Genomic DNA, 22,977 nt, shown 5'->3' on the forward strand with positions numbered 1-22,977 from the left:
GCCGTCCCTGTCACCCCCGTGTTCCCGGTGTGTCCCCCGCGGGGGCGTGGTCTGTGGAGGGGGCGTGGTTATCAAAAAGGAGGCGTGGCCTGCTGCCTTCCGGGTCGGGACCGGCCGAGCGGAGCCGAACCGGGACGGGCCGGGCCCAGCCGAGCGCACCGGGCAGAGCAGCGCGAACCCCATCGGGACGAGCGGGACCCGCTCGGGCTGAGCCGAGCCGAACCGAACCGAACCCTCCGGGCCGAGCCGAACCGAGAGCAGCCGAACCCGCTCGGGCCGAGCCGAGCGGAGGCGGGAGTAGCCGAAGGCGCTCGGTTCGGCCGGTGCCGCCATGGGGCAGATCGAGTGGGCCATGTGGGCCAACGAGCAGGCGCTCGCCGCCGGGCTCAGTGAGTGCGGGGGGCTCGGGGGGCTCGGGGGGCTCGGGGCTGGGCGAGCGGAGGGGCCTCGGGCACTTCGGAGGGTGAGGAGGATTTGGGGAGGGGGTCCCGGTCCCACCGGGCTGGGGGATGCGGGGGAAGCGCCCGGGAAGTCCCGGCCCGGCGGGGCTGGAGCCTTCGCTTCCTCCTTTTCTCTTCCTCCTCTGCCCTCTCTTCCTCGGTTCCGTCCTCTCCTCCTCCACTCTCCTCTCCTCTTCCTTCCTCTTCCAAAAACTTCCCCGCAAGGCGCTGCAGCTCGCTGGATCCACGGGGTCCCGCACGCAGCATCTCCCCAGCATCCCGCGTGTCGGAATCCCTGGGGTCAAAATCCCCATTTCCCTTCTCTGAACCCCGCGTGTCGGGGTCCCTGGGGTCCCCATTTCCCTTCCCTGAACCCCGCGTGTCGGAGTCTTTGGGGTCAAGAACCCCATTTCCCTTCCCTGAACCCCGCGTGTCGGGGTCCCTGGGGTCAAGGAACCCCCATTTCCCTTCCCTGCACCCCGCGTGTCGGAGTCTTTGGGGTCAAGGAACCCCCATTTCCCTTCCCTGAACCCCGCGTGTCGGGGTCCCCGGGGTCCCCATTTCCCTTCCCTGAACCCCGCGTGTCGGGTCCCCGGAGCCATAATCCCCGCTTGGGGGTTTGTGGGGGGTTGTGTCCCGAGTTTGGGGGTGACATGTCCTGACTTCGGGGTTGTATCCGGGAATTTGGGAGCTGTGTATCCCAGGTTGAGGGCTTGCATCTTGGTTTGGGGGATTGTATCCTTGTTTGGGGGGTTGTTTCGTGATTTGGGGGTTTGTGTCCTGCTTTAGGTGGTTGTATCCTGGTTTGGGGTGTTGTGTCCTTGTTTGGGGGGGTTGTGTCCTGCTTTGGGGGGTTGTATCCTGCTTTGGGTGGTTGTATCCTCTTTGGGGGGTTGTATCCTCTTTGGGGGGTTGTATCCTCTTTGGGGGGCCGTGTCCCGGTTTTGGGGCCGTGTCCCGGTTTTGGGGCCGTGTCCCGGTGTGACCCCCCTCCCGGTGTCCCGCAGTCCTGCTGACGGGCGGCATCGTGGCGGTGGCGGGGCAGTTCAAGGGCTGGTACTTCGCGGCGTATTCCATGTATCCTTCCCGACAGCATTCCCGGGGCTGGGCTGCGGGAAATCCCTGCGGCCATCGGGGTGGGCGCCACCAACAGGGGTGGGTCCCATCCTTCTCTCCCCACCCTGGTCCCTTTTTGGGGTGTTCCTTGGGCTGTTCCCGGTCCCGTCCCTTCCTTGACGCCCCGCAGTGCCGCAGGTGTGCTGGTCTGCCTGCTCGAGTATCCCCGGAGCAAGCGGCAGAAGGGCTCCACCATGGAGAGGTGGTGAGTGCTGTGTCCCCGCTTCTCCATGTGCAGTATTCCCAAGTGGAATACAGCCTGTAAAAATTCCAGTACCTCTCACCTAACTGGTGTTTGCCAGTAATGCACTTGGACTGAAAAAGAAGGTAGGAAAACACCAGTGAAAACCCTAATATTGCCTTCACCAGAGAGAAGTGTAGGAAATAGAAAAGGTATAAAACTCAGAAAACTGTGTGAAAGTGAATCTCAGGATGGAGAAATGCAAGAATGCTGAAGGTGCAAGGACAAGAAACAGTAAGGCTGTGTAGAGATGGACCTTAGGAAAATATGTGAAGCAAAACAGTAGAAATATGTAAGCTTAATAATGAACCTTAGGCTTAATAATGCTTAATAATGACCTATAATATATTTAACTATAATATATATAACTATATATAATGATATATAATGAATCTGTTGAACCTGTATCCTGGTACCCCCCCAAACACAGGAATATGGGAGCAGATCTGGGTGGGTCCCCAGGGTGATCCTTGTGGAGATGGGGGTCCCTGGAGCCTGGGTGTCCCCCCTGTGACCCCCTGCTGTCACCCTGCAGTGGCCAGAAGTACCTGACAGCCGTGGTGAAGCTGTTTGGGCCCCTCACCAGGAATTATTACATCCGAGCCATTCTCCACGCTGCGTGAGTGGGGTGCAGGCTGGGGGCTGGGGGCTGGGCCCCCCCAGCTCCCTCTGAACCCCAAATCTCTGTCACAGCCTGGCTGTCCCTGCTGGTTTTCTCCTCTCCACCATCCTGGGCACCGTCTGCCTGGGCATTGCCAGTGGCATTTACCTGCTGGTGAGTGCAGAGGGGTTTTGGGGGTTTTTGGGGGGCTGGGAGGAGGTGTGCACCCCTAAACCCATGTGAACTCCAAGAGCATTCCCAAACTGGGCTGCAGCAAAACCCTGTCCCAATCTGGGGGGACAGGGCAGGGTCACATCCTCATCCCCCACTCTGCTCCCAGCTGCCCCAAACAGCCCCTTTTTGGGGTGGGGGCTGTTCCTTGGCACTTTTCCCAATCCCACAGGCTGCAGTTCGAGGGGAGGAGTGGAGACCCATCGAGCAGAAGCCCCGGGAGAGGCCACAAGTGGGGGGCACCATCAAGCAGCCCCCCAGCAACCCCCCACCCCGGCCCCCCCCCGACGCCCGCAAGAAGCAGCCGGAGGTGGGGGGGCAGGTGAACCCCATCCCTGTGGAGGTGGAATAATGGGGGATCCTCCTGCCCTGCTGCCCTGCTGCTGCTTCCAGCTGCTCCTGGATCCACTGCAGGGATCCCCAAAACCTGGGGGATCCCCAGAACTCAGCACCAGGGGGTGCTGAGCTCCTTGCTGTGGGTTCCTGGCTCCTGGTGATGCTCAGATCCCTGGAGTCATCATTTCCCTCTGCTCTCCTGAGGATCCCCAAATCTCCAGTGATGCTGTGGCCATCTCCAAATCCCCAGCAATGCTCAGCTCCTTGTAGGATCTCCATCTCCCTCTATGATCTCTGTCTTCTAGGGATCCTCAAATTCCCTAAGATGCTCAGTTCCCAAATTCCCAGCAATGTGATGTTCCCTGTGGGGTTTCCAGTCCCCAGGGGCTTCCCAGCTTCTGGAGATTCCCAAATTCCTGGGGCTGCTCAACTCCTTGTGGGGTCTCCAGCTCCTGGACCTCTCCAAATCCCCAGGGATGTGCAGCTTCCTGTGAGGTCTGCAGCCCCCAGGGGCTCACCAGCTCCTAAGGATCCTCCAAATCCTTGGGAATTCTCAGCTCCCTGCATCTCCTGTTTCCAGGGGCTCCTCAGCTCCTGGGAACCCCCAAATCCCTGAGGGTCTCAACTCTCCAAGCACTCCCCAAATCCCTGTGGAACTCCAGCTCTCAGAGAATTCTCAGTGCCTGGGGGGGGATCAGGCAGCTCTGCTCTGGCTCTCCCTGTTTTTTTTGTCATTTCTGCAGCTGCTGTTGCAATAAAAAGTGGGAAAGGCACTGGCTGCCCCTGCCTCCTGCTCCAGGGGGAATCCTCCCATTCCTGCCCTGCTCTGGGGCAGCTGGGACAGGACTGGGGAGGTGTTTTGAGGACAAACAGTGTGATTTTGGGCAAATCCAGGATGTGGATGTGCAGAGTATGGCCATGGCAGGGTCCCTTCCCAAAATCCTTATGGATCCAACAGTGGGGTGGAACTGGGAGAGCCCAGCACTGGAGCTGCACAGTGAATCCCAAAGGAATCCCCAAAACCTGGGATAACCCCCAGCAGGGAATGTGGGGAGCATTTCCCTTCCCATTCCCCTCTGTGGGTGCCAAATCCTTGATCCCACTGGGATCAGCAGCTGCTCCAGACCCCCCTCTGCCCCCTCCCCACACAGCCCCTGCCCCCCCAGGGGCTGCAGGTGGCCCAGGGCCCCCCAGGTGCTGCCAGCACAGGTGCAGTGGCCCTGGCAGGTGGCAGCAGCTCCGTGGGATGTGGTGCCCAGGGGCAGAGCCATGGGAAAGGTGTGGGTGTCGGGGTGCCAGGGCTGGGTCCCCCCCCCGGGTGGGGGTGTGGGGCACCCCTGCCCTGCTGCCCTCCCCATCACCTCCCAGTTCATCCCTCCCTGCTGCACTGGGTGCACTGGTGCTCTGCCCAATTCCCAACATCCCAATGCCTTGGAAACAGAACAAGGACCGTGCCAGGAGTGGTTGGCTTTTATTTGCAGCATTAAATAGCATCAGGGAGATGACAATAAATAGCTTTTCTTGGAGGAATAAATAACCAGTGAGTGCCCAGGCAGCACCCACAGGGTCTGGCCGTGGGGCAGTGCCGGCCCTGGAGTCACAGCCGTGGCTGGGGGTGGTGTCAGCAATAAATAGGGGGTACAAAACCTCCCCCGGCAGCAAGGCTGATAAATAACTCATAAATACCCAGGGGAGGGAACACCCTGGCCGGGCTCGGGTGCTCTAAAACAAGCACGGGCGGGGGCCGGGCGGTGACACGGTCACGCGTGGGGGCGGCGCGGGCGCGGGGGGCTCAGCGCACGGTGCGGGGCAGGACGCAGGTACAACCCACGGGCACCTGGATGTGCGCGGCCTCCAGCGCGAAGTGCCCCGGCAGCCCGGGCAGCGGGCACGGCTTGCGCCGCAGCACCAGCATCGTCTGGTGGATCGGCACCGAGTTGAGCGACGTGGTCTCCCGGCCGGTCTTCACATCCACGCAGCCGCCGCACAGGCACTCGGCGAACGCCAGCTTGCGCGGGTAGCGGTTCTCGTCCACGTCGATGCTGCGGGGACACGGCGACACTTTTGGCTTGTGGCAGCAGCCGGGATGGGCGCGGCGGGGAGCGCGGGGAGGGCGCGCACACTCACCGGTAGCGCCACGGGGACAGGGAGCGCTCGTGGATTTGGCTGTGGAGCCCCGAGCGCAGCGACAGAGCGGGGCAGGAGCGCGGGCGGTGCCGCCGGGCCCCCGGCGCTTCCAGCTGTTCCAGCTGCGGCACCAGCTGCACCGGCAGGTAGCGGTCCCAGCGCAGCCGCCGCCCCAGCAGATCCACCGGGGGAGCCTCGGCCCCCAGCTCGGCTGCGCTGCAGCAGCGCCCGGGGCACGACGCGGAGACACCCCCGGGGTGCCGCAGCCCCCGGCAGCGCCCCAAAACCGCCAGCAGCGCCAGGACACACAGCCAGCCCTGCGGGACACACGGACAGTCAGGGACAGGGACACGCGGACAGAGACAGGGACACACGGACAGAGACAGGGACACGCGGACAGAGACAGGGACACACGGACAGTCAGGGACAGGGACACACAGCCAGCCCTGCGGGACACACGGACAGTCAGGGACAGGGACACACGGACAGAGACAGGGACACACAGCCGGAGATAGGGACACACGGACAGTCAGGGACAGGGACACACGGACAGTCAGGGATAGGGACACGAGGACAGAGACAGGGACACACAGACAGAGACAGGGACACACGGACAGAGACAGGGACACACAGCCAGCCCTGCAGGACACACGGACAGTCAGGGACAGCAAAGGGACAAGGACACACAGCACAGAGCATCAATGACACCAAATGGAAAGAAGACACACAATCGGTGACACCAAAAGGGACAAGGACACAGCGCAGAGCATCAGGGACACCAAAATGGACAGGGACACACAGCCAATGACACTAAAGGGGACAGGGACACACAGGGACATCACACCCTCCTCCCCAAAAAAGTGTCAGAGTTACACACACTGTGTGACACACACACAAATATACACCTGTATATATATACACAGAATAGATACAATACATACATACATATATATATATATATATAAATAAATAAATATATACATATATATACACCTGTATATATATACACAGAATAGATACAATACATACATACATATATATATATATAAATATATACATATATATATATATATATACACACAGAAAAAAGTATATAGGCACAGAGAGATGTATATGCACAGGGACTGCCTGTTCACACACAGCTGTACACACAGGATATGGATACAGATAAATAGACAGCTGTAGATAGATATAGGTGACTGCATATCTATAGATAAAGATAGATATAAATTCAAACACAGAAAAAAAAAGTATATTCAGAGAAGTGTACATAGGGACTGCCCACACACACGAACAGTATACACATAGAATATATATATATATATATATATATATATATATATATATATAGATAGATTTTCTGTATCTATCTATACAGATCTTTATAGATATATAGATATCTATACAGATATAGGTATCAATTATTTATATATATAGATATAGATATACAAACAGAGGAAAAATATCATATACAGAAAGCTGCATGTCCCCAGGGACTGTCTGTACACAGAATACAGAATATACATTTATATATTTATACTTTGGTAGGTATTTGCAGGCCAGCACACACCTATAGACTCCCACCCTAGTGTATACACTATATAATGTATCATATATAAATATTATATTGATTAAATATATATAATAAATATATATTAAAGAGTATATTTCAAATATATAATATATTAATATATAATGTATAGTGTATACTGTATATATTTTGTATAATGTAATTATATATTATATATAATACACACAACATATATATCTTAAAATCTACATAGTATATACATAATATATATAACATATATATACATACATGTAATATATATTATATATAGCATGCACAATATAATATATATAATTTAATGTATGTGATTATATAGTATATAATGCATAATATATAATATAAAATATATGAAGTATTTTTATATAGGGATACATCCGTATGCTAGACTATATTATATATTATATATTATACATTATATATTATATATTATACATTATATATTATGTATTATATACTATATGCTATCTATTGTTTTATATTATTTTATATTTATATTTTTATTTTTTATTTTGTATTTTATATTTTATATATATATTACTATAAAGCATGATGTACATATACATATTATGTGCATGTATATTTATTTACATGTCTTTAATATATATATATATTTTAATATATTGTACAGTCTACATATAAAAATTAAAAATTCTATTTGAATATTTATTTCTCTCTTTTTTGCATTCCTATAGAAATGCATTTATTTCTATTCACATATAGAGCAGGGTGTGCAGTCCCTACCCCTGCAGGAGCAGGAAATGTCTGTGCACACAGAGCTGCAGCTAATCCTGGGGATTCACACCCACACAGAAAACACCTCTGTGTGTGAATGAAATAATAAATAAAGGATAAACAACCCCCTGAATTCAAACTAATCATGGAAAGAAAGGAGAGAAGGAAATAATGCAAATCAAGGAAATATAAATGGATATAATAGCCTAATAGTATTATATAAATAAATGGTAAATAAAGTTAAATATAGTAAAGTACGAATATATAAATATCAATGCAAATATATATAAAATATATAAATTTATAGACTTAAATATTTTAAAAGTTGAAGTATATAAAATAAGCATAACTTTAAATCATATAACAAAATAAATACATAAAGGAATAGATAATGGAATGGAAAGGATAAAGCAAAAAATAGGGAGTATAAATATACATCGAAAATGAAAATAAAATGGAAAATAATAGCAAAAATACAATAAAATTGAATCTAAATAAATATAAATTATATTTATATTTATATTTATATTTATATTTATATTTATATTTATATTTATATTTATATAAATATAAATATAAATATAAATATAAATATAAATATAAATATAAATATAAAATAATGTCCCTGCAGTACTAAATAAAAATCTGTGTGTGCAGAGCAGCACAGGATAGGGGCTGTGCTCCCACACATCCTAGCCATGGAGAGAAATAAATATAAACACAGAAATACATAGAAACACATACAGACACATATAAATAGAGATAAATGTAAATTAATGCAGATTAATGCAGATAAACACAGAGAAGCAGTGCACACACACAGCACTGACATGGATATAAAGAGAAAATAAAAATACACAGAATAAAATCACAGAGCTCTGCATGTGCTGTGTAACATAAAATATACAGATAATAAAAATACACAGAATAAAATCACAGAGCTCTGCACGTGGTGTGTAACATAAAATAAACACAAAATAAAAACACACAGAGCTCTGCACAAGGTGTGCAAACAAAAATACACAAAATAAAAAACCAAGGAGTTCTGCACATGGTGTGTGACACATAAAATAAACACAAAATAAAAACACACAGAGCCCTGTACATGGTGTGTAACTCACATATAAAATACACACACATAGAGCCCCACACGTGGTGTGTAATATAAAATAAAGTCACAAAATAAAAACACACAGAGCTGTGCATGTGGGGTGTGACATAAAATAAACACACAAAATAACACACAGAGCTGTGCATGTGGTGTGTAACACATAAAATAAAAACACAAAATCAGAGCTGTGCACGTGGTGTGTAACACATAAAATAAACACACAAAATAACACAGAGCTGTGCATGTGGTGTGTAACACACACATATATAACTCCGAAAATTTTACACATGACATGTAACACACACAGAACATGCACACAGACATGTAACACACAAACACACAGAGCTGTGCACGTGACACACAGAAATCACTCAGAAAATTTCACACATGTAACACAGATTAAACATGCACACAGAGCCCTACACGACATAGAACACACACCCAGAGCTGTGCACATGGTGTGTGACACATGAAACATGCACACAGACATGTAACACACATAAAACACACAGAGCTGTGCACATGTAACTCACAAATCACTCAGAGAGCCCTACATGTGACATATAACACACATGAAACACACAGAGCTGTGCACATGTAACTCACAAATCACTGAGAGCCCTACATGTGACATATAACACACATAAAACACACAGAGCTGTGCACATGTAACTCACAAATCACTGAGAGAGCCCTACATGTGACATATAACACACATAGAACACACAGAGCTGTGCACATGTAACTCACAAATCACTGAGAGAACCCTGCATGTGACATATAACACACATAAAACACACAGAACTGTGCACGTGTCACACAAATCACTCAGAGAGCCCTACATGTGACATATAACACACATAGAACACACAGAGCTGTGCACATGTGACACACAGAAATTACTCAGAAATTCTTACACATGGCAGGTAACACACATTAAACATGCACACAGAACTCTACACATGACATGTAACACGCACGCAGAGCTGTGCACATAAAACACACATAAATAACTCACAAATCCTTGCACATGACAGGTAACTCACACATAAACTGCTCAGGGAACCCTACACATGACATATAACACACACAGAGCTGTGCACATAAAACACACATAAATAACTCAGAAATCCTTACACATGACAGGTAACTCACACATAAACTGCTCAGGGAACCCTACACATGACATGTAACACACACACAGAGCTGTGCACATAAAACATACATAAATAACTCAGAAATCCTTACACATGACATGTAACACACACATAAATAACTCAGAAATTCTTACACATGACATATAAAACACACATAACTCAGGGAGCCTTACACATGACAGGTAACTCACACATAAATAACTCACAAATTCTTACACATGACATATAAAACACAACCCCCCCCACACCCTCCCGACCCCAAACTTTCCCCCCTCACCCCAAACCCCGCAGCCCCCCCAAACCCCACGTTACCATCAGCCAAGTGTCGAAGGCACCGCGCCAAAATTTGGGGGGGTGGGGGCAGGAAACACGCCCAAATTTGGGGAAGGGAACACGTTCAAATTTTGGGGTTTTTTTTGGTTTTTTTTGTTTTGAGGGGGCTCTTTTGGGAAGTGCAGCCGCAGGGATGAAGCGGCCGAGTGAGTGGCAGCTCCGCAGCCGCCGCCGCCTTTTTATAGGGCCGGGCAGGTGATGTGCACACACCTGGAAACTCCAGCTCCAGGTTCCTTCCTCCTCCCCGCGGGCCGGCACTTCCTTCTCCCTCCCCGCACGTGTGCCAGCCGGGAATTGCGAACCTCACAGCGCCAGGATTGCGGCAGCAGCAGCCCAGGGGTGTCCGGGTGTCCTGGTGACACCTGGGCATCCCCCAGGCCGTGCCCCGTTGCGTCACCGGCGCCCTGAGATCAGCATCGCATTCCCGGGCAGAAATCCCGAATTGGGCAAGGCTGGGAAGGGCTCGAGGGCTGCCACCATCCCCCCAGCATGGCCCAGTGAACTCGGGCAGCAGCGCTGGGATGCTGGTTTCGTACTGGGAACAAGGAGAAGGGCTGGAGAAAAGTTGTTCTCTGAATAGAAGGGCAGCCAAATCATTCCCCAGTAACCCTTCACACCAGTAGGACACTGGTTCCATACTGGGAATAAGGAGAAGGGCTGGAGATGGGGAATCCCAGGGGATGGGACCCCAAAAGTTGTTCTCTGAATGGGAGGGTACTCAAATCATCCCCAGTAACCCTTCACACCAGTAGGATACTGGTTCCATACTGGGAATAAGGAGCAGGGCTGGAAGATGGAGAATTCCAGGGGATGGGACCCCAAAAGTTGTTCTCTGAATGGGAGGGTACTCAAATCATCCCCAGTAACCCTTCACACCAGTAGGACACTGGTTCCATACTGGGAATAAGGAGAAGGGCTGGAGATGGGGAATCCCAGGGGATGGGACCCCAAAAGTTGTTCTCTGAATGGGAGGGTACTCAAATCATCCCCAGTAACCCTTCACACCAGTAGGATACTGGTTCCATACTGGGAATAAGGAGAAGGGCTGGAGATGGAGAATCCCAGGGGATGGGACCCCAAAAATTGTTCTCTGAATAGAAGGGCAGCCAAATCATTCCCCAGTAACCTTCACACCAGTAGGATATTGGTTTCATACTGGGAACAAAGAGCAGGGTTGGAAGATGGAGAATTCCAGGGGATGGGACCCCAAAAATTGTTCTCTGAATAGAAGGGCAGCCAAATCATTCCCCAGTAACCTTCACACCAGTAGGATATTGGTTTCATACTGGGAACAAAGAGCAGGGTTGGAAGATGGAGAATTCCAGGGGATGGGACCCCAAAAGTTGTTCTCTGAATGGGAGGGGTCAGCAGAGTAACCCCAAATTATCCCCCAGTAACACTTCACACCAGTAGGACACTGGTTCCATACTGGGAATAAAGAGCAGGGCTGGAGGATGGGGAATCCCAGGGAATAGGAAATCTCGAGACCCCAAAAATTGTTCTCTAAATAGGAGGGTACCCAAATCATCCCCCAGTAGCATTTCACACCAGTAGGATATTGGTTACATACTGGGAATAAGGAGCAAGGCAGGAAAATGGAGAATTCCAGGGGATGGGACCCCAAAAATTGTTCTCTGAATGGGAGGGGTCAGCAGAGTAACCCCAAATGATCCCCAGTAACCCTTCACACCAGTAGGATACTGGTTACTAGAGCTTGAGAAATCCATTGGGACCCCCAAACATTGTTCCCTAAACTGGGGGGATTTATCAGAGGGACCCCTGATGATGCCAGGCAGGGCAGAGCCCCCCCAGTCACACACCAGTGGGATACTGGTTTCACACTGGGTGCTCCCCCAGCAAACAGAGCCCCAAAAACCCCCAAAGTGAGGGGTACAGACTCCCCCCCTCCCCCAAGGCAAGGGAGATGCAGAGAACAGCAGGAAAAGGTAAAATTGGTTATCAAAATATTTTATTTCAGGGAGATCCCTCCAAAAAAACAAAAAAAAAAAAAAGAAACAAAAAAAAGAAACAAAACAAAATAAAACAGAAAAGGAAAAAATCAAAGGAAGAAGGACCCTCCTGGCAGACAGACATGCCCACAACACCTGCAGGGCTCCTGGGAAAATCAACTGTACCAATCCCCTGCTCCAAAGAAACGACAGGTCATTCCTGAGAGGGGGGGACTGAGGCAGGAATATATATATATATATATATAATTTGTGTTTTTCCTGGAGGAGGAGGAGGAGGGGTGCTGCCAGCAGTTCACAGCAGTTTTTGGCTCTCTCTGCACACGGGACTAGAACTGCATTGCTGAAGACACTCACCACACAGCAGGGCTAACTAGGAGAATACACCTGGAGGCTAGCAAAGAGGGGAGGGGCACGGCAGGAGTCCTCTGTGCACAATTCACACGGCTCTGGATCTTCCCCAGAGCCATTTTATCACGGGGCTGGACAAAAAAAATTCCTTAATTTTTATTATTTTTCTTTTTTTCCCGTTTCGCGCCTGTGGGTTTTTTAAAAAGAACGGCGGCCTAAAAAAAAAAAAAAAAAAAAAAAAAAAAAAAAAAAGAAGATGATGAAGTGGCCATTTTTTTTTGTGGTTTTTTTTTTTGCTTTCTCCACTATTTATAAAAACATCAACAGTCACTAAGAGGGCACTGCCCACTATACTTTTCCTGGGATTTTGGCCCTTTTGCGGGCGATGGCGTCTTCCACCGCCTTGAGCTGCTTGAGGAGCTCCTCCCGCCGGGACAGGGTGCTGGACTTGCTGCCCTTGGCAGCTGCAGGGCCCTGCTCTGAGCCCTTGCCTGGCACACTTGTCACCTTGCTGGAGCTCTTGGATTGAGGGGACAGCTGGCGTTTCCTGCAGGGACAGAGACAGAGAGGTTGGGCACGGCCCCAAGGTTCTGTGGGGATCCACGGTAAAAAGCAGGTTGGGATTGTGGAATTAGTGTGGGAAAGGGAAAACGTGTACAAATCATCTCTGAGAAATCATCTCTTAGAAATCATCCCTTAAAAACCACCCCTTCAAACTCTTCTCTTCAAACTCATCTCTTCAAAAATCATCTCTTCAAAAATCATCCCTTCAAACTCATCCCTTCAAACTCATCCCTTAAAAAATCATCCCTTCAAACTCATCCCTTCAAACTCATCTCTTAAAAAATCATCCCTTAAAAACCACCCCTTCAAACTCTTCTCTTCAAACTCATCTCTTCAAAAATCATCTCTTCAAAAATCATCTCTTCAAAAATCATCTCTTCAAAAATCATCCCTTCAAACTCATCCCTTCAAACTCATCCCTTAAAAAATCATCCCTTAAAAACCACCCCTTCAAACTCTTCTCTTCAAACTCATCTCTTCAAAAATCATCTCTTCAAAAATCATCCCTTCAAACTCATCCCTTAAAAAATCATCCCTTAAAAACCACCCCTTCAAACTCTTCTCTTCAAACTCATCTCTTCAAAAATCATCTCTTCAAAAATCATCCCTTCAAACTCATCCCTTCAAACTCATCCCTTAAAAATCATCCCTTCAAACTCATCCCTTCAAACTCATCTCTTATAAAACCATCCCTTCAAACTCATCTCTTAAAAAATCATCCCTTAAAAACCACCCCTTCAAACTCTTCTCTTCAAACTCATCTCTTCAAAAATCATCCCTTCAAACTCATCCCTTCAAACTCATCTCATAAAAAATAATTTCTTCAAACTCATCTCTTCTTTCCCTAGCCAGGAACATCTTTCACTAGCCCACACTGCTCCAACCTGGTTTTGGTTATTTCCAAGGATTCAGTTTCTCTGGGCACTCTGTGTCCATCCTCACAGGGAAGGAATTTTCCCAAATTTCTGAGCTAAGTTAAAATATCAGGAAATGCCACATCTAACAGCTGGCTCCAGGAGAAGGTGGGTTGCAGGCCTTGGGTTGAAACAGTAAAAAATCAGCTGATTCCATGGGGATTCCCAGGATTAAACTCAGTGCCAGCTGCAGTGAGCAGTGAGACCCAGAGGGGAGAGCAGCCCCTCAATCCCAAACCCTCCAGCCCCTTCCCTGTGATGTTTGCTCATAGAGATCCCTGGAGAGGATCCCCAGAGCCCCAGTCCTGCACTGGGATATTGCCTGCCAGGAATTGGCTGATCTGGTCACCTCCAGCTGCACAGGAGGTGCCAAGGCAGGGCTGGCACTGCTGTGAGTATGTGACAGCACCCAGGGGAGCAGCTGAGGCTGTGCCAGGCTGGGAAAGGGGAACCAGGCACTGGAAGGAGCTGGGCAGAGGGGAAGGGGTTGCACTCTGCTCATTAACACTGTGCTAATGAGCTGCAGAGGCACTGGCTGAGCTCACTCCTGACCCACTTGGCTCCTGATCTTCTCCCAGCTGGAATGGCCCAGCCAGAGGCTCTGCAAGCCCTGGCACCCCTGGCATCCTTCCTCATGCTGTGCTCCATGGCTGGCAGAGCCTGGAGGAGCAGGGCTGGAGCCCCTGGAGGGTGGGAGGCCCAGCAGGAGCAGCAGCACTCACCTGTCTGCCTGTGCAGGGGAAGGTTTTGGGTTCTGGCCCCGCTGCCGCTCCTGTTTGGGGGATGAGAGTCTCCCTGTCGCCTTCCTATCACGAGAGCCTGGAGGGAGAGAGAGCAAAAGGACATTCCTTCATTGTCCTGCTTGGCACAGGTCACCCCCTGCCTGCAGATTGTGCCAAAAAAATGCCAAGACCAGCAGCAGGTGGAATAAACTCAGGGTGTGCAGGTCAGGGGGAGCAGAGAAGGCAGGCAGGGCTGTGCCCCACAGTCTCCTGCACACATCACCTTCCTCTGGCCCTGCTCACCCTCCAGCTGCTGCTGTAAGGCTGCTCCATGGCACCCTGTGCCTGCAGAGCTGCTGGCTCTGCCCTGGCAGGTCACAGGGTGCAGTGGCTCCAGCAGTGACAGGTGAGGGCAGCTCTGCTGCTTTGGGAGCCAGCGGGGCCTCCCCCGAGGCAGCAGCACCCCCGTGTTTGTTCAGCACTCACCTGCCAGGCCCTGCCCCAGGAGAGCTGCCCTGGGCTCTCAGGATGCTGGGGAGCAGCTGGGTCACCCCACAATGAAAGGGAATTCCACCTGTGGGGCTGTCACCCTGCACTGACCTCAGCTGCAGCAGTCCCTGGGTATGCCAGGGCATCCCTCTGCATCCCTGAGCCAGCCCACAGTGCAGGTGACAGAGCAGGTGACACACTGGGGCCACCAGCACTGACCAGGGGCTCAGTCCCAGAGCACCTTTCCCACTGGAGCTTGGAGTCCCCATCCCTGCAGCTGCTCCAGGCCAGGCTGGATGGGGCTTGGAGCCACCTGGGACACTGCAAGGTGTCCCTGGTGTTCAGTCCCTTTCATCCCAAACCCATCTGTGCTTCTGTGATTTGCTACAGCTTAAAAATTGCTTCAGAACAAAAAGCAGAGGTGACATTGCTGCCTCTGCAGAAACTGTGCTGGCCTGGCCCTGCCACTGTGTGTGAACCAGACCCCAGTGAACTTCAACCTGGGGCAGTCCCTTGCAGGCTGCCCTTGCAGGAGGTGAATGTTGCAGGTTATTAGCACAGAGCTGCTGCTGGCTGGCACCCAGAGTCAACAAGATCCACCTACAGCTGAGCCACCAGGGAAAACAACATCACGTGGCAGCCCCAGCGTCACCACGGCCACCCCTGGCTGCCAGCTGCCCCAGCACCCCCCTGCCAACTGCCCCAGCACCCCCCTGCCAACTGCCCCCACATCTGTGCCAACTGCCCCCACCCCTGTGCCAACTGCCCCCAAACACCTCTGCCAGCTGCCCCAGCACCCCCCTACCAACTGCCCCCACCCCTGTGCCAACTGCCCCTAAACACCTCTGCCAACTGCCCCCACCCCCCTGTGCCAACTGCCCCCACACCCTGTGCCAGCTGCCCCCACCCCTGTGCCAGCTGCCCCCACATCTGTGCCAACTGCCTCCACACCCCTGTGCCAGCTGCCCCCACCCCTGTGCCAACTGCCCCCAAACACCTCTGCCAACTGCCCCCACCCCCCTGTGCCAACTGCCCCCACACCCTGTGCCAACTGCCCCTAAACACCTCTGCCAACTGCCCCCACACCCTGTGCCAACTGACCCCACCCCCCTGTGCCAGCTGCCCCCACATCCCCCTGCCAACTGCCCCCACCCCTGTGCCAACTGCCCCCAAACACCTCTGCCAACTGCCCCCACCCCCCTGTGCCAACTGCCCCCAAACACCCTGTGCCAACTGCCCCCAAACACCTCTGCCAACTGCCTCCACACCCCTGTGCCAACTGCCCCCACCCCTGTGCCAACTGCCCCCAAACACCTCTGCCAACTGCCCCCACCCCCCTGTGCCAACTGCCCCCACACCCTGTGCCAACTGCCCCTAAACACCTCTGCCAACTGCCCCCACACCCTGTGCCAACTGACCCCACCCCCCTGTGCCAGCTGCCCCCACATCCCCCTGCCAACTGCCCCCACCCCTGTGCCAACTGCCCCCACATCCCCCTGCCAACTGCCCCCACCCCTGTGCCAACTGCCCCCACACCCCCCTGCCAACTGCCCCCAAACACCTCTGCCAACTGCCCCCACACCCTGTGCCAACTGCCCCCACCCCCCTCTGCCAACTGCCCCCACCCCCCCTGTGCCAACTGCCCCCACCCCCCTGTGCCAACTGCCCCCACACCCCCCTGCCAACTGCCCCCTCTGCCCCTGGCAGCCACAGCAAAGGCTGCAGGTGGCACTGAGGTCCCAGCTCTGTTTTCCCAGCTGCTGGGGGAGGATTGAGGCCCAGGAGAAGCCTTGGAAAGCCCAGCTCTTTCTAAAGATCCAGGGCAGAGGGTTGTGTCACCAGAGGTGGGGCAATCAGCTCATTTCCCAGGCTGGCTGATGCAGGGATTGCAGCCCAGCCTTTCCAAGCAGGGACAGCTCCCCCAGGACACGGGGCTGAGAAAACTCCAGGATGCACCAAAGGAAACTCCTGTGACTCGGAATCCTGGAATGTCAGAGGGCTGCAAGGGATCTCCAGGATCATCCAATCCAACCTTTAGGCCAGCACCACCACCAGGGAAGTTAGTCACCACTAACCCTGTCCTCAAGTGCCACACTTGAACACTTGCAGGGATGTTCTATCCCCCCTTGATAAAATTTCTAATTCTTTCTGGGTAAAAAACATTCCCTAAAATCCAACCTAAACCTGATTTCCACAGCCACATCCAAGGCCAGCAGCAGTGAGCAGGATGCTGTGGGGTGGATGTAGAGGTGAGAACTCCATGTCTTCAAAACCAAGGGGTTCTTTTTTTGGAGAAGACTCACAGGGACAGAGTGGAGTCACACAGTGGCAACCTCTGCTGTGTTTTGGCAGCAGGATGGTCAATACCCCCCTTTCTGTGGTGGCAATGGCACTCTGAGGTTTTGGGATGACTCTCTGCAGCTGTGGGGAAGCAGGAGCTGATGCCTCACCTCTGTCAGGGGACAGGTTGGCCCGTTTGGCTGGAGGAGAGCCTGGCCTCTCTTTGTCTGCTGGCTCATATCTCTTCCTGCTTCCTTTGTCAGCTGCCTGCAGTGGAATTAAAACAACAGAGCTGAGCAGCCACTTCCCTCTGCAGAGGGAAACAGGCACAGCTGGGATTCCAGGGATTCCCTGGCTCCTGCTAACACCTTTCCCAATAAACTCTGCACACACCAATCCCAGCCATCCCTGAATCCACCTAATTCCCAACCACCAGAAGCCAAAAGCAACCCCCAGCTCTGGGGTTAATTTCAGAACAGGAACAGGAGAACAGCAGCTTTTTGGGATTTTTTTTTTTTTTCCCCAGCAGCACCAAGGATAGCAGGTGTGAAGGAGGCATGGGGAGCCTTTTCCAGGCTGTCATGTGTCACTGCACACTCCTCCCTCCAGAGCAGCTTCCTGCCTCTGATAAAGCCTCCTCACGTCAGAGCACAGGGAAGTAGAGAAATCTGCAGCCTCAGACTGGGCTGGGGAATTTGGGCTGGCAGGGCAAAATCTCAAAAACAGGAACCTGCCCATGTGATGGGGCCAACACCCTGCCCCAGCACCAAACCCCACAGCTGCTGTGGGCTGGGATCTGCAAACAGGGGCAGGGGGAGCAGAGGGGAGGGAGGAGGGAAGAGCCAGCTTCCCCAGAGCCCAGGCACTGCCCCTGCTCCCCCTGCACTCTGTGCCTGCCTGCTCCCAGCCTGCTGTGGCACAGGAAGTGCTCCCAGAGCATCTCCCAGTGGGACAGGCCCCAGCACCTTCGAGCAAGTGGTGGGGAAGAGGCTGAAGCTGCAGCAGGAATGTGCCCCAGGGAGCCGCCAACACAGCCCCAAAGTGAAGCCACCACAGGGTGTGTGCTGCCAGACTGGTTCTGTGTGCTGCCCTCCCAGCCAGCCCCAGACCTTCCTGGCTGAGCTCATCCCAACAGTGCTGAGCACAGAGCTCCCCTGCTGCTGGCATCCATTCCTGCTCCTGCTGGGATCCATCCCCTCTGCTCCTGCTGGGATCCATCCCCCTGCTCCTGCTGGGATCCATCCCCCTGCTCCTGCTGGGATCCATCCCCCTGCTCCTGCTGGGATCCATCCCTCTGCTCCTGCTGGGATCCATCCCCTCTGCTCCTGCTGGGATCCATCCCCCTGCTCCTGCTGGGATCCATCCCCCTGCTCCTGCTGGGATCCATCCCCCTGCTCCTGCTGGGATCCATCCCTGCTGGGATCCATCCCCTCTGCTCCTGCTGGGATCCATCCCCTCTGCTCCTGCTGGGATCCATCCCCCTGCTCCTGCTGGGATCCATCCCCCTGCTCCTGCTGGGATCCATCCCCTCTGCTCCTGCTGGGATCCATCCCCTGCTCCTGCTGGGATCCATCCCCTCTGCTCCTGCTGGGATCCATCCCCCTGCTCCTGCTGGGATCCATCCCCTGCTCCTGCTGGGATCCATCCCCTCTGCTCCTGCTGGGATCCATCCCCTCTGTTCCTGCTGGGATCCATCCCCTGCTCCTGCTGGGATCCATCCCCTTGCTCCTGCTGGGATCCATCCCCTGCTCCTGCTGGGATCCATCCCCTTGCTCCTGCTGGGATCCATCCCTCTCCCACCAGGATCCATCTCCCCTCCTGGCAGGAACCATCTGCCTCCCACTAGGATCCATCTCCCCTCCCACCAGGATCCATCTCCCCTCCACCACAGCCCCCAGGAGCAGGGAGTCCCAGGCACCAGGGAATGGCCAGGGAATGGCCAGGGAATGGCCAGGGAATGGCCAGGGAGTCCCACCTTGTTCAGGAGAGTCAGTTTGATCTCCTTGTGCCCACTGAAGCCACCCTGCTGTGCCTGGGGGGCCGAGGGCTGCTGGCCCTGGGGTGGCTGCTGGGTTTTGCTTCCTGGGGTGGGCTTGGCTGATTTCAGGAGCTGAGCAGGCACATCCCGTTTCCTCTTCTCCTCTTTAGCACTGTCTTCTTTTTTTGACTTTCCTGTTGAAAGCAGAGAGCACAAGGGGTGACTTGGGAATGATTCCTTGGGCAAGAGGGGATGGAAAAGCTCACAGGAGTTAACTCAGCTCATGGGGCTGAGGTTAAGGGATTCAGGAAACCAGCATTTCACAGAGAGGAACAGGAAAAAGGCTTTTGCCACAGACTCTGCTATGGTCTGGAATGAGCAGAGGAAGAGCAATGTGATACTCAATTGTCCAGATTTATGTCACCCTCCAAGAGTGAAGGAGAACAGGGTGAGGCAGGAAAAGGACTGAGACAACCACAGGCACAGGGATGGAGGGACATGAAACCTTAACTTGCTCCAAAACCTCCCAGGACAATTCTCCCAAAGCCCAAAACATGGCCAGGGGGGAGAATCCATGCTCCTAAACCACTCCTTAGAGGAGGAGAAGGCCAGGCAGGCAGGTGTGGTACCTTTCTTGTGCTGGGCTGGACTGAGACAACCACAGACACAGCGATGGAAGGACATGAAACCTTAACTTGCTCCAAAACCTCCCAGGACGATTTTCCCAGAGCCCAAAACATTGCCAGGGGAGAGAATCCATGCTCCTAAACCACTCCTTAGAGGAGGAGAAGGCCAGGCAGGCAGGTGTGGTACCTTTCTTGTGCTGGGCTGGGGTGGGGGAGCGGGAGCTGGCCGAGGAGACGGGGCTGGCCAGGTCGGCGTACATGTCCTCGGAGTCGGCGCTGCGCACGGAGCTGCTGCTGGACGAGGCACTGGACACGGAGGAGACACTGCTCACACTCAGGGACCTGCAACAAGCAACAGCCCATCACCCCCTGCAAGGCCCCCCAGGCCTCTCTGCATCTCACTGAGGGGTTGCAATGCTGGGAAGATCCAAAGGGGGTGATACGTAAAGGTTGTTGTGTGCTGGGGTGCTGCTGGTAGGAAAAATCTCAAAGTGTGTTGGGTGAAGACCTGGAAAGTAATGGTTATTTATAGGCAGGATTAAGGAAATGTGTAAACAGGTCACTGTTTGCCCAGGAAAACAAGGAGTGAAAGCAGGGAGTGCACTGGCACATCCAGGTCAGTGTTACAGCTCAGGGCAAGGGTTCCCTGGCAGGGTTTCTGCTGCTGGCACACATCCACTGTCACAACTGACAAACACTCCAAGGTGGAAATCTCCTACCAGGGCCTATCCTGGGAAGGGTTCAAGCCAGGCTGGACAGGGTTGGAACCACCTGGTCTAGTGGAAAGTGGCAGAGAGTTGGACTGGATGAGCTTTAAGCTCCCTTCCAAGCCAAACCATCCCACTCCATGAATATTCAGGCAGCCTCTCCAGCCTGTTCCACGGACCTGCTCTGCCAGCAAGGCCCAGGCTCCCTGGCTGGAAGCTGCATGGGGTGACTGAAGGGCTGTAGCAGCTCCAACACACACCAACCCTCTGCAGCCTCTACCCCCCTGGCACCAGGAGCTGAGTTCTGAGAGCTCTCATGGATTGTTCCAGGAACTCCTCCAGGCCACTGGAGCTGCTGTGGGCACACAGTGCATTCCCCACAGGCCCCAGTGTGCTGACATTTCCCACCTCCATGTCCTGGTGCTCTCTGGAGCTCTTGCATCACCCCTGGCTGAGCTGATGAATGTGACAAGCATGGAGTAAACAAGCTAGATTTCTCTAAAATAACACGGATGTTCAACCCTGGAGCTCCACAGAGTTCACAGATGGGAATTTGCAGCTGCTCAGAGCCAAATCCTGCTCCATCCACTGGTTTTACACCCAGGGAAGTGCTGTGTTTCAAGGTTCTGCTGTGAGGATTCAGGGAATCCTCTGTGTGAGGAGGTGGGAATGACTTGAGAGTGGTTTGTTTCTCTTTGCTGGAAGGAGTTTGCTGTTTACACATTCCACAGACTTGGAACTATTCACTCGGGGCTAAACACAAAGGAACTGGACCTGCAACTTTGCCAGCAAAGGAAAAATATCATTAGCTGGGCCTTTAGGGATTTTCTGACCTACCTCTGCTGACAGGCCAAGCATCTCCCCTAAGGACACACAGGAACCAGAGGCAGGAGAGGCTCAGGAGAGCCAAGCTCCATAGCCTGGAACTGTTCATTTGCAGTTTAATGAGGATGTGGGATCACCTTGGCCAGCAGGAATTGTTCTGGTCACCCTTTAGGTTAAATGATGGGATTATTTCCTTGAATAAACCACATGGGAAATATCAGGGAATCATGGAATGGTTTGGGCTGGAAGGGACCTTAAAGATCATCCAGTTGCAACCCCAATACCTCCTAAAGGACCAGGTTGCCCCAAATCCTGTCCAAATTGTCCTTGGACACCTGCAGTGATGGAGCAGCCACAGCTTCTCTGGGGGCTTCCCCCATCCTCACAGGGAAACATTTTCCCCAAAAATCCCACCTAAATATCCCCTCTATCAGTTTAAGGCCATTAGATCTTGTTCTATCACTCCATGCCCTCTCCAACACTGTATTCCCATCACAATTCAGGATTTGGGATGTGAAACACAAACCCAACCATGTCCCACCTCCCAGGTGCTGCTGGAGAGTTTCCACTACAAAAACCAAACCAGTGAACAACAGTCACAAGCTCTGCTGTTAAATAAAGATTCACAGGACTGTACCTGGATTTCCTTGACCCAGAGGGAGAGTGGGAGACTGAGGCAGAGGATGATCTGGAATGAGATCTGGAGAGAGACCTGGACAAGGACCTGGACCGGGAGCTGGAGCCACTGTAGCTGCTGGCACTGCCACTGATGCTGCCACTGATGGTCCTCCTGCAAGGCAGCACCACCAGAATGGGATTGGAAAGGGAAAGAGAGGGAAAAACCCCAGAGAAACACAGAGATCTGTTCAACACCCTCTGACTGACAGCAGCCCTCCCTGAGGGGTGATGGGCCCCTTCCAGCACCTGTCCCAGTTTATGTGCTGGGAATATCACTGGGAATGATGTTCTGTGCTGGGAATATCACTGGGAATGATGTTCTGTGCTGGAAACATTTTTGGGAATGATGTTCTGTGCTGGGGATATCCCTGGGAATGATGTTCTGTGCTGGGGATATCCCTGGGAATGATGTTCTGTGCAGGGGATATCCTTGGGAATGATGTTCTGTGCAGGGGATATCCTTGGGAATGATTTTCTGTGCTGGGAATATCCCTGGGAATGATGTTCTGTGCAGGGGATATCCCTGGGAATGATGTTCTGTGCTGGAAACATTTTTGGGAATGATTTTCTGTGCAGGGGATATCCTTGGGAATGATTTTCTGTGCTGGGAATATCCCTGAGAATGATGTTCTGTGCAGGGGATATCCTTGGGAATGATTTTCTGTGCTGGAAATATCCTTGGGAATGATTTTCTGTGCTGGAAATATCCTTGGGAATGATGTTCTGTGCAGGGGATATCCCTGGGAATGATGTTCTGTGCTGGGGATATTTTTGGGAATGATGTTCTGTGCTGGGGATATCCCTGGGAATGATGTTCTGTGCTGGGGATATTTTTGGGAATGATTTTCTGTGCTGGGAATATCCCTGGGAATGATGTTCTG

General features: G+C 52.1%; 3 protein-coding genes across 5 annotated transcripts in view; 1 reads left to right on the plus strand and 2 right to left on the minus strand.

Annotated features, from left to right (window-relative positions):
- The first annotated feature begins 66 nt into the window (after nt 1-66).
- Nucleotides 67-3,590, plus strand: CYBA (cytochrome b-245 alpha chain). The gene is made up of 6 exons (XM_079316049.1): nt 67-389; nt 1,448-1,517; nt 1,687-1,761; nt 2,333-2,416; nt 2,491-2,572; nt 2,802-3,590. The coding sequence occupies exons 1-6, from the start codon at nt 332-334 to the stop codon at nt 2,979-2,981; spliced, it is 549 nt and encodes a 182-aa protein (XP_079172175.1). The 5' UTR covers nt 67-331; the 3' UTR covers nt 2,982-3,590.
- Nucleotides 3,591-4,453: 863 nt separating this feature from the next.
- Nucleotides 4,454-10,015, minus strand: IL17C (interleukin 17C). Its single transcript, XM_079316047.1, has 3 exons — nt 9,975-10,015; nt 5,093-5,409; nt 4,454-5,007 (listed from the first exon to the last, which is right to left on the minus strand). Exons 1-3 carry the CDS (start codon nt 9,975-9,977, stop codon nt 4,758-4,760), a joined length of 570 nt encoding a protein of 189 aa, XP_079172173.1. The 5' UTR covers nt 9,978-10,015; the 3' UTR covers nt 4,454-4,757.
- Nucleotides 10,016-12,584: 2,569 nt separating this feature from the next.
- ZC3H18 (zinc finger CCCH-type containing 18) overlaps nt 12,585-22,977 on the minus strand; it is a 43,251-nt gene continuing 32,858 nt past the window's right edge. For all 3 annotated transcript variants that reach the window (XM_079315967.1, XM_079315965.1, XM_079315966.1), the window contains 6 exons: nt 22,056-22,208; nt 20,074-20,228; nt 19,258-19,454; nt 17,453-17,549; nt 14,514-14,610; nt 12,585-12,860 (listed from right to left, as the gene is read on the minus strand). In XM_079315967.1, the coding sequence (XP_079172093.1) occupies nt 12,662-12,860; nt 14,514-14,610; nt 17,453-17,549; nt 19,258-19,454; nt 20,074-20,228; nt 22,056-22,208 (898 nt within the window). In that variant the 3' untranslated portion in view covers nt 12,585-12,661. The remainder of the gene's footprint in view (nt 12,861-14,513; nt 14,611-17,452; nt 17,550-19,257; nt 19,455-20,073; nt 20,229-22,055; nt 22,209-22,977) is intronic.

This window comes from Erithacus rubecula (genome assembly GCF_903797595.1).
Source record: "Erithacus rubecula genome assembly, chromosome: 12".
In the NCBI taxonomy this organism is placed as follows: Eukaryota; Metazoa; Chordata; class Aves; order Passeriformes; family Muscicapidae; genus Erithacus; species Erithacus rubecula.

Excerpts from the sequence above, each read along its gene's own strand:
- CYBA (XM_079316049.1), top strand. The coding sequence starts at position 332 with ATGGGGCAGATCGAGTGGGCCATGTGGGCCAACGAGCAGGCGCTCGCC. Across the intron at positions 1,518-1,686 it reads TACTTCGCGGCGTATTCCAT|TGCCGCAGGTGTGCTGGTCT; the intron begins GTATCCTTCCCG and ends GACGCCCCGCAG. Across the intron at positions 2,417-2,490 it reads CGAGCCATTCTCCACGCTGC|CCTGGCTGTCCCTGCTGGTT; the intron begins GTGAGTGGGGTG and ends TCTCTGTCACAG.
- IL17C (XM_079316047.1), bottom strand. Across the intron at positions 5,008-5,092 it reads CTGTCCCCGTGGCGCTACCG|CATCGACGTGGACGAGAACC; the intron begins GTGAGTGTGCGC and ends GTGTCCCCGCAG.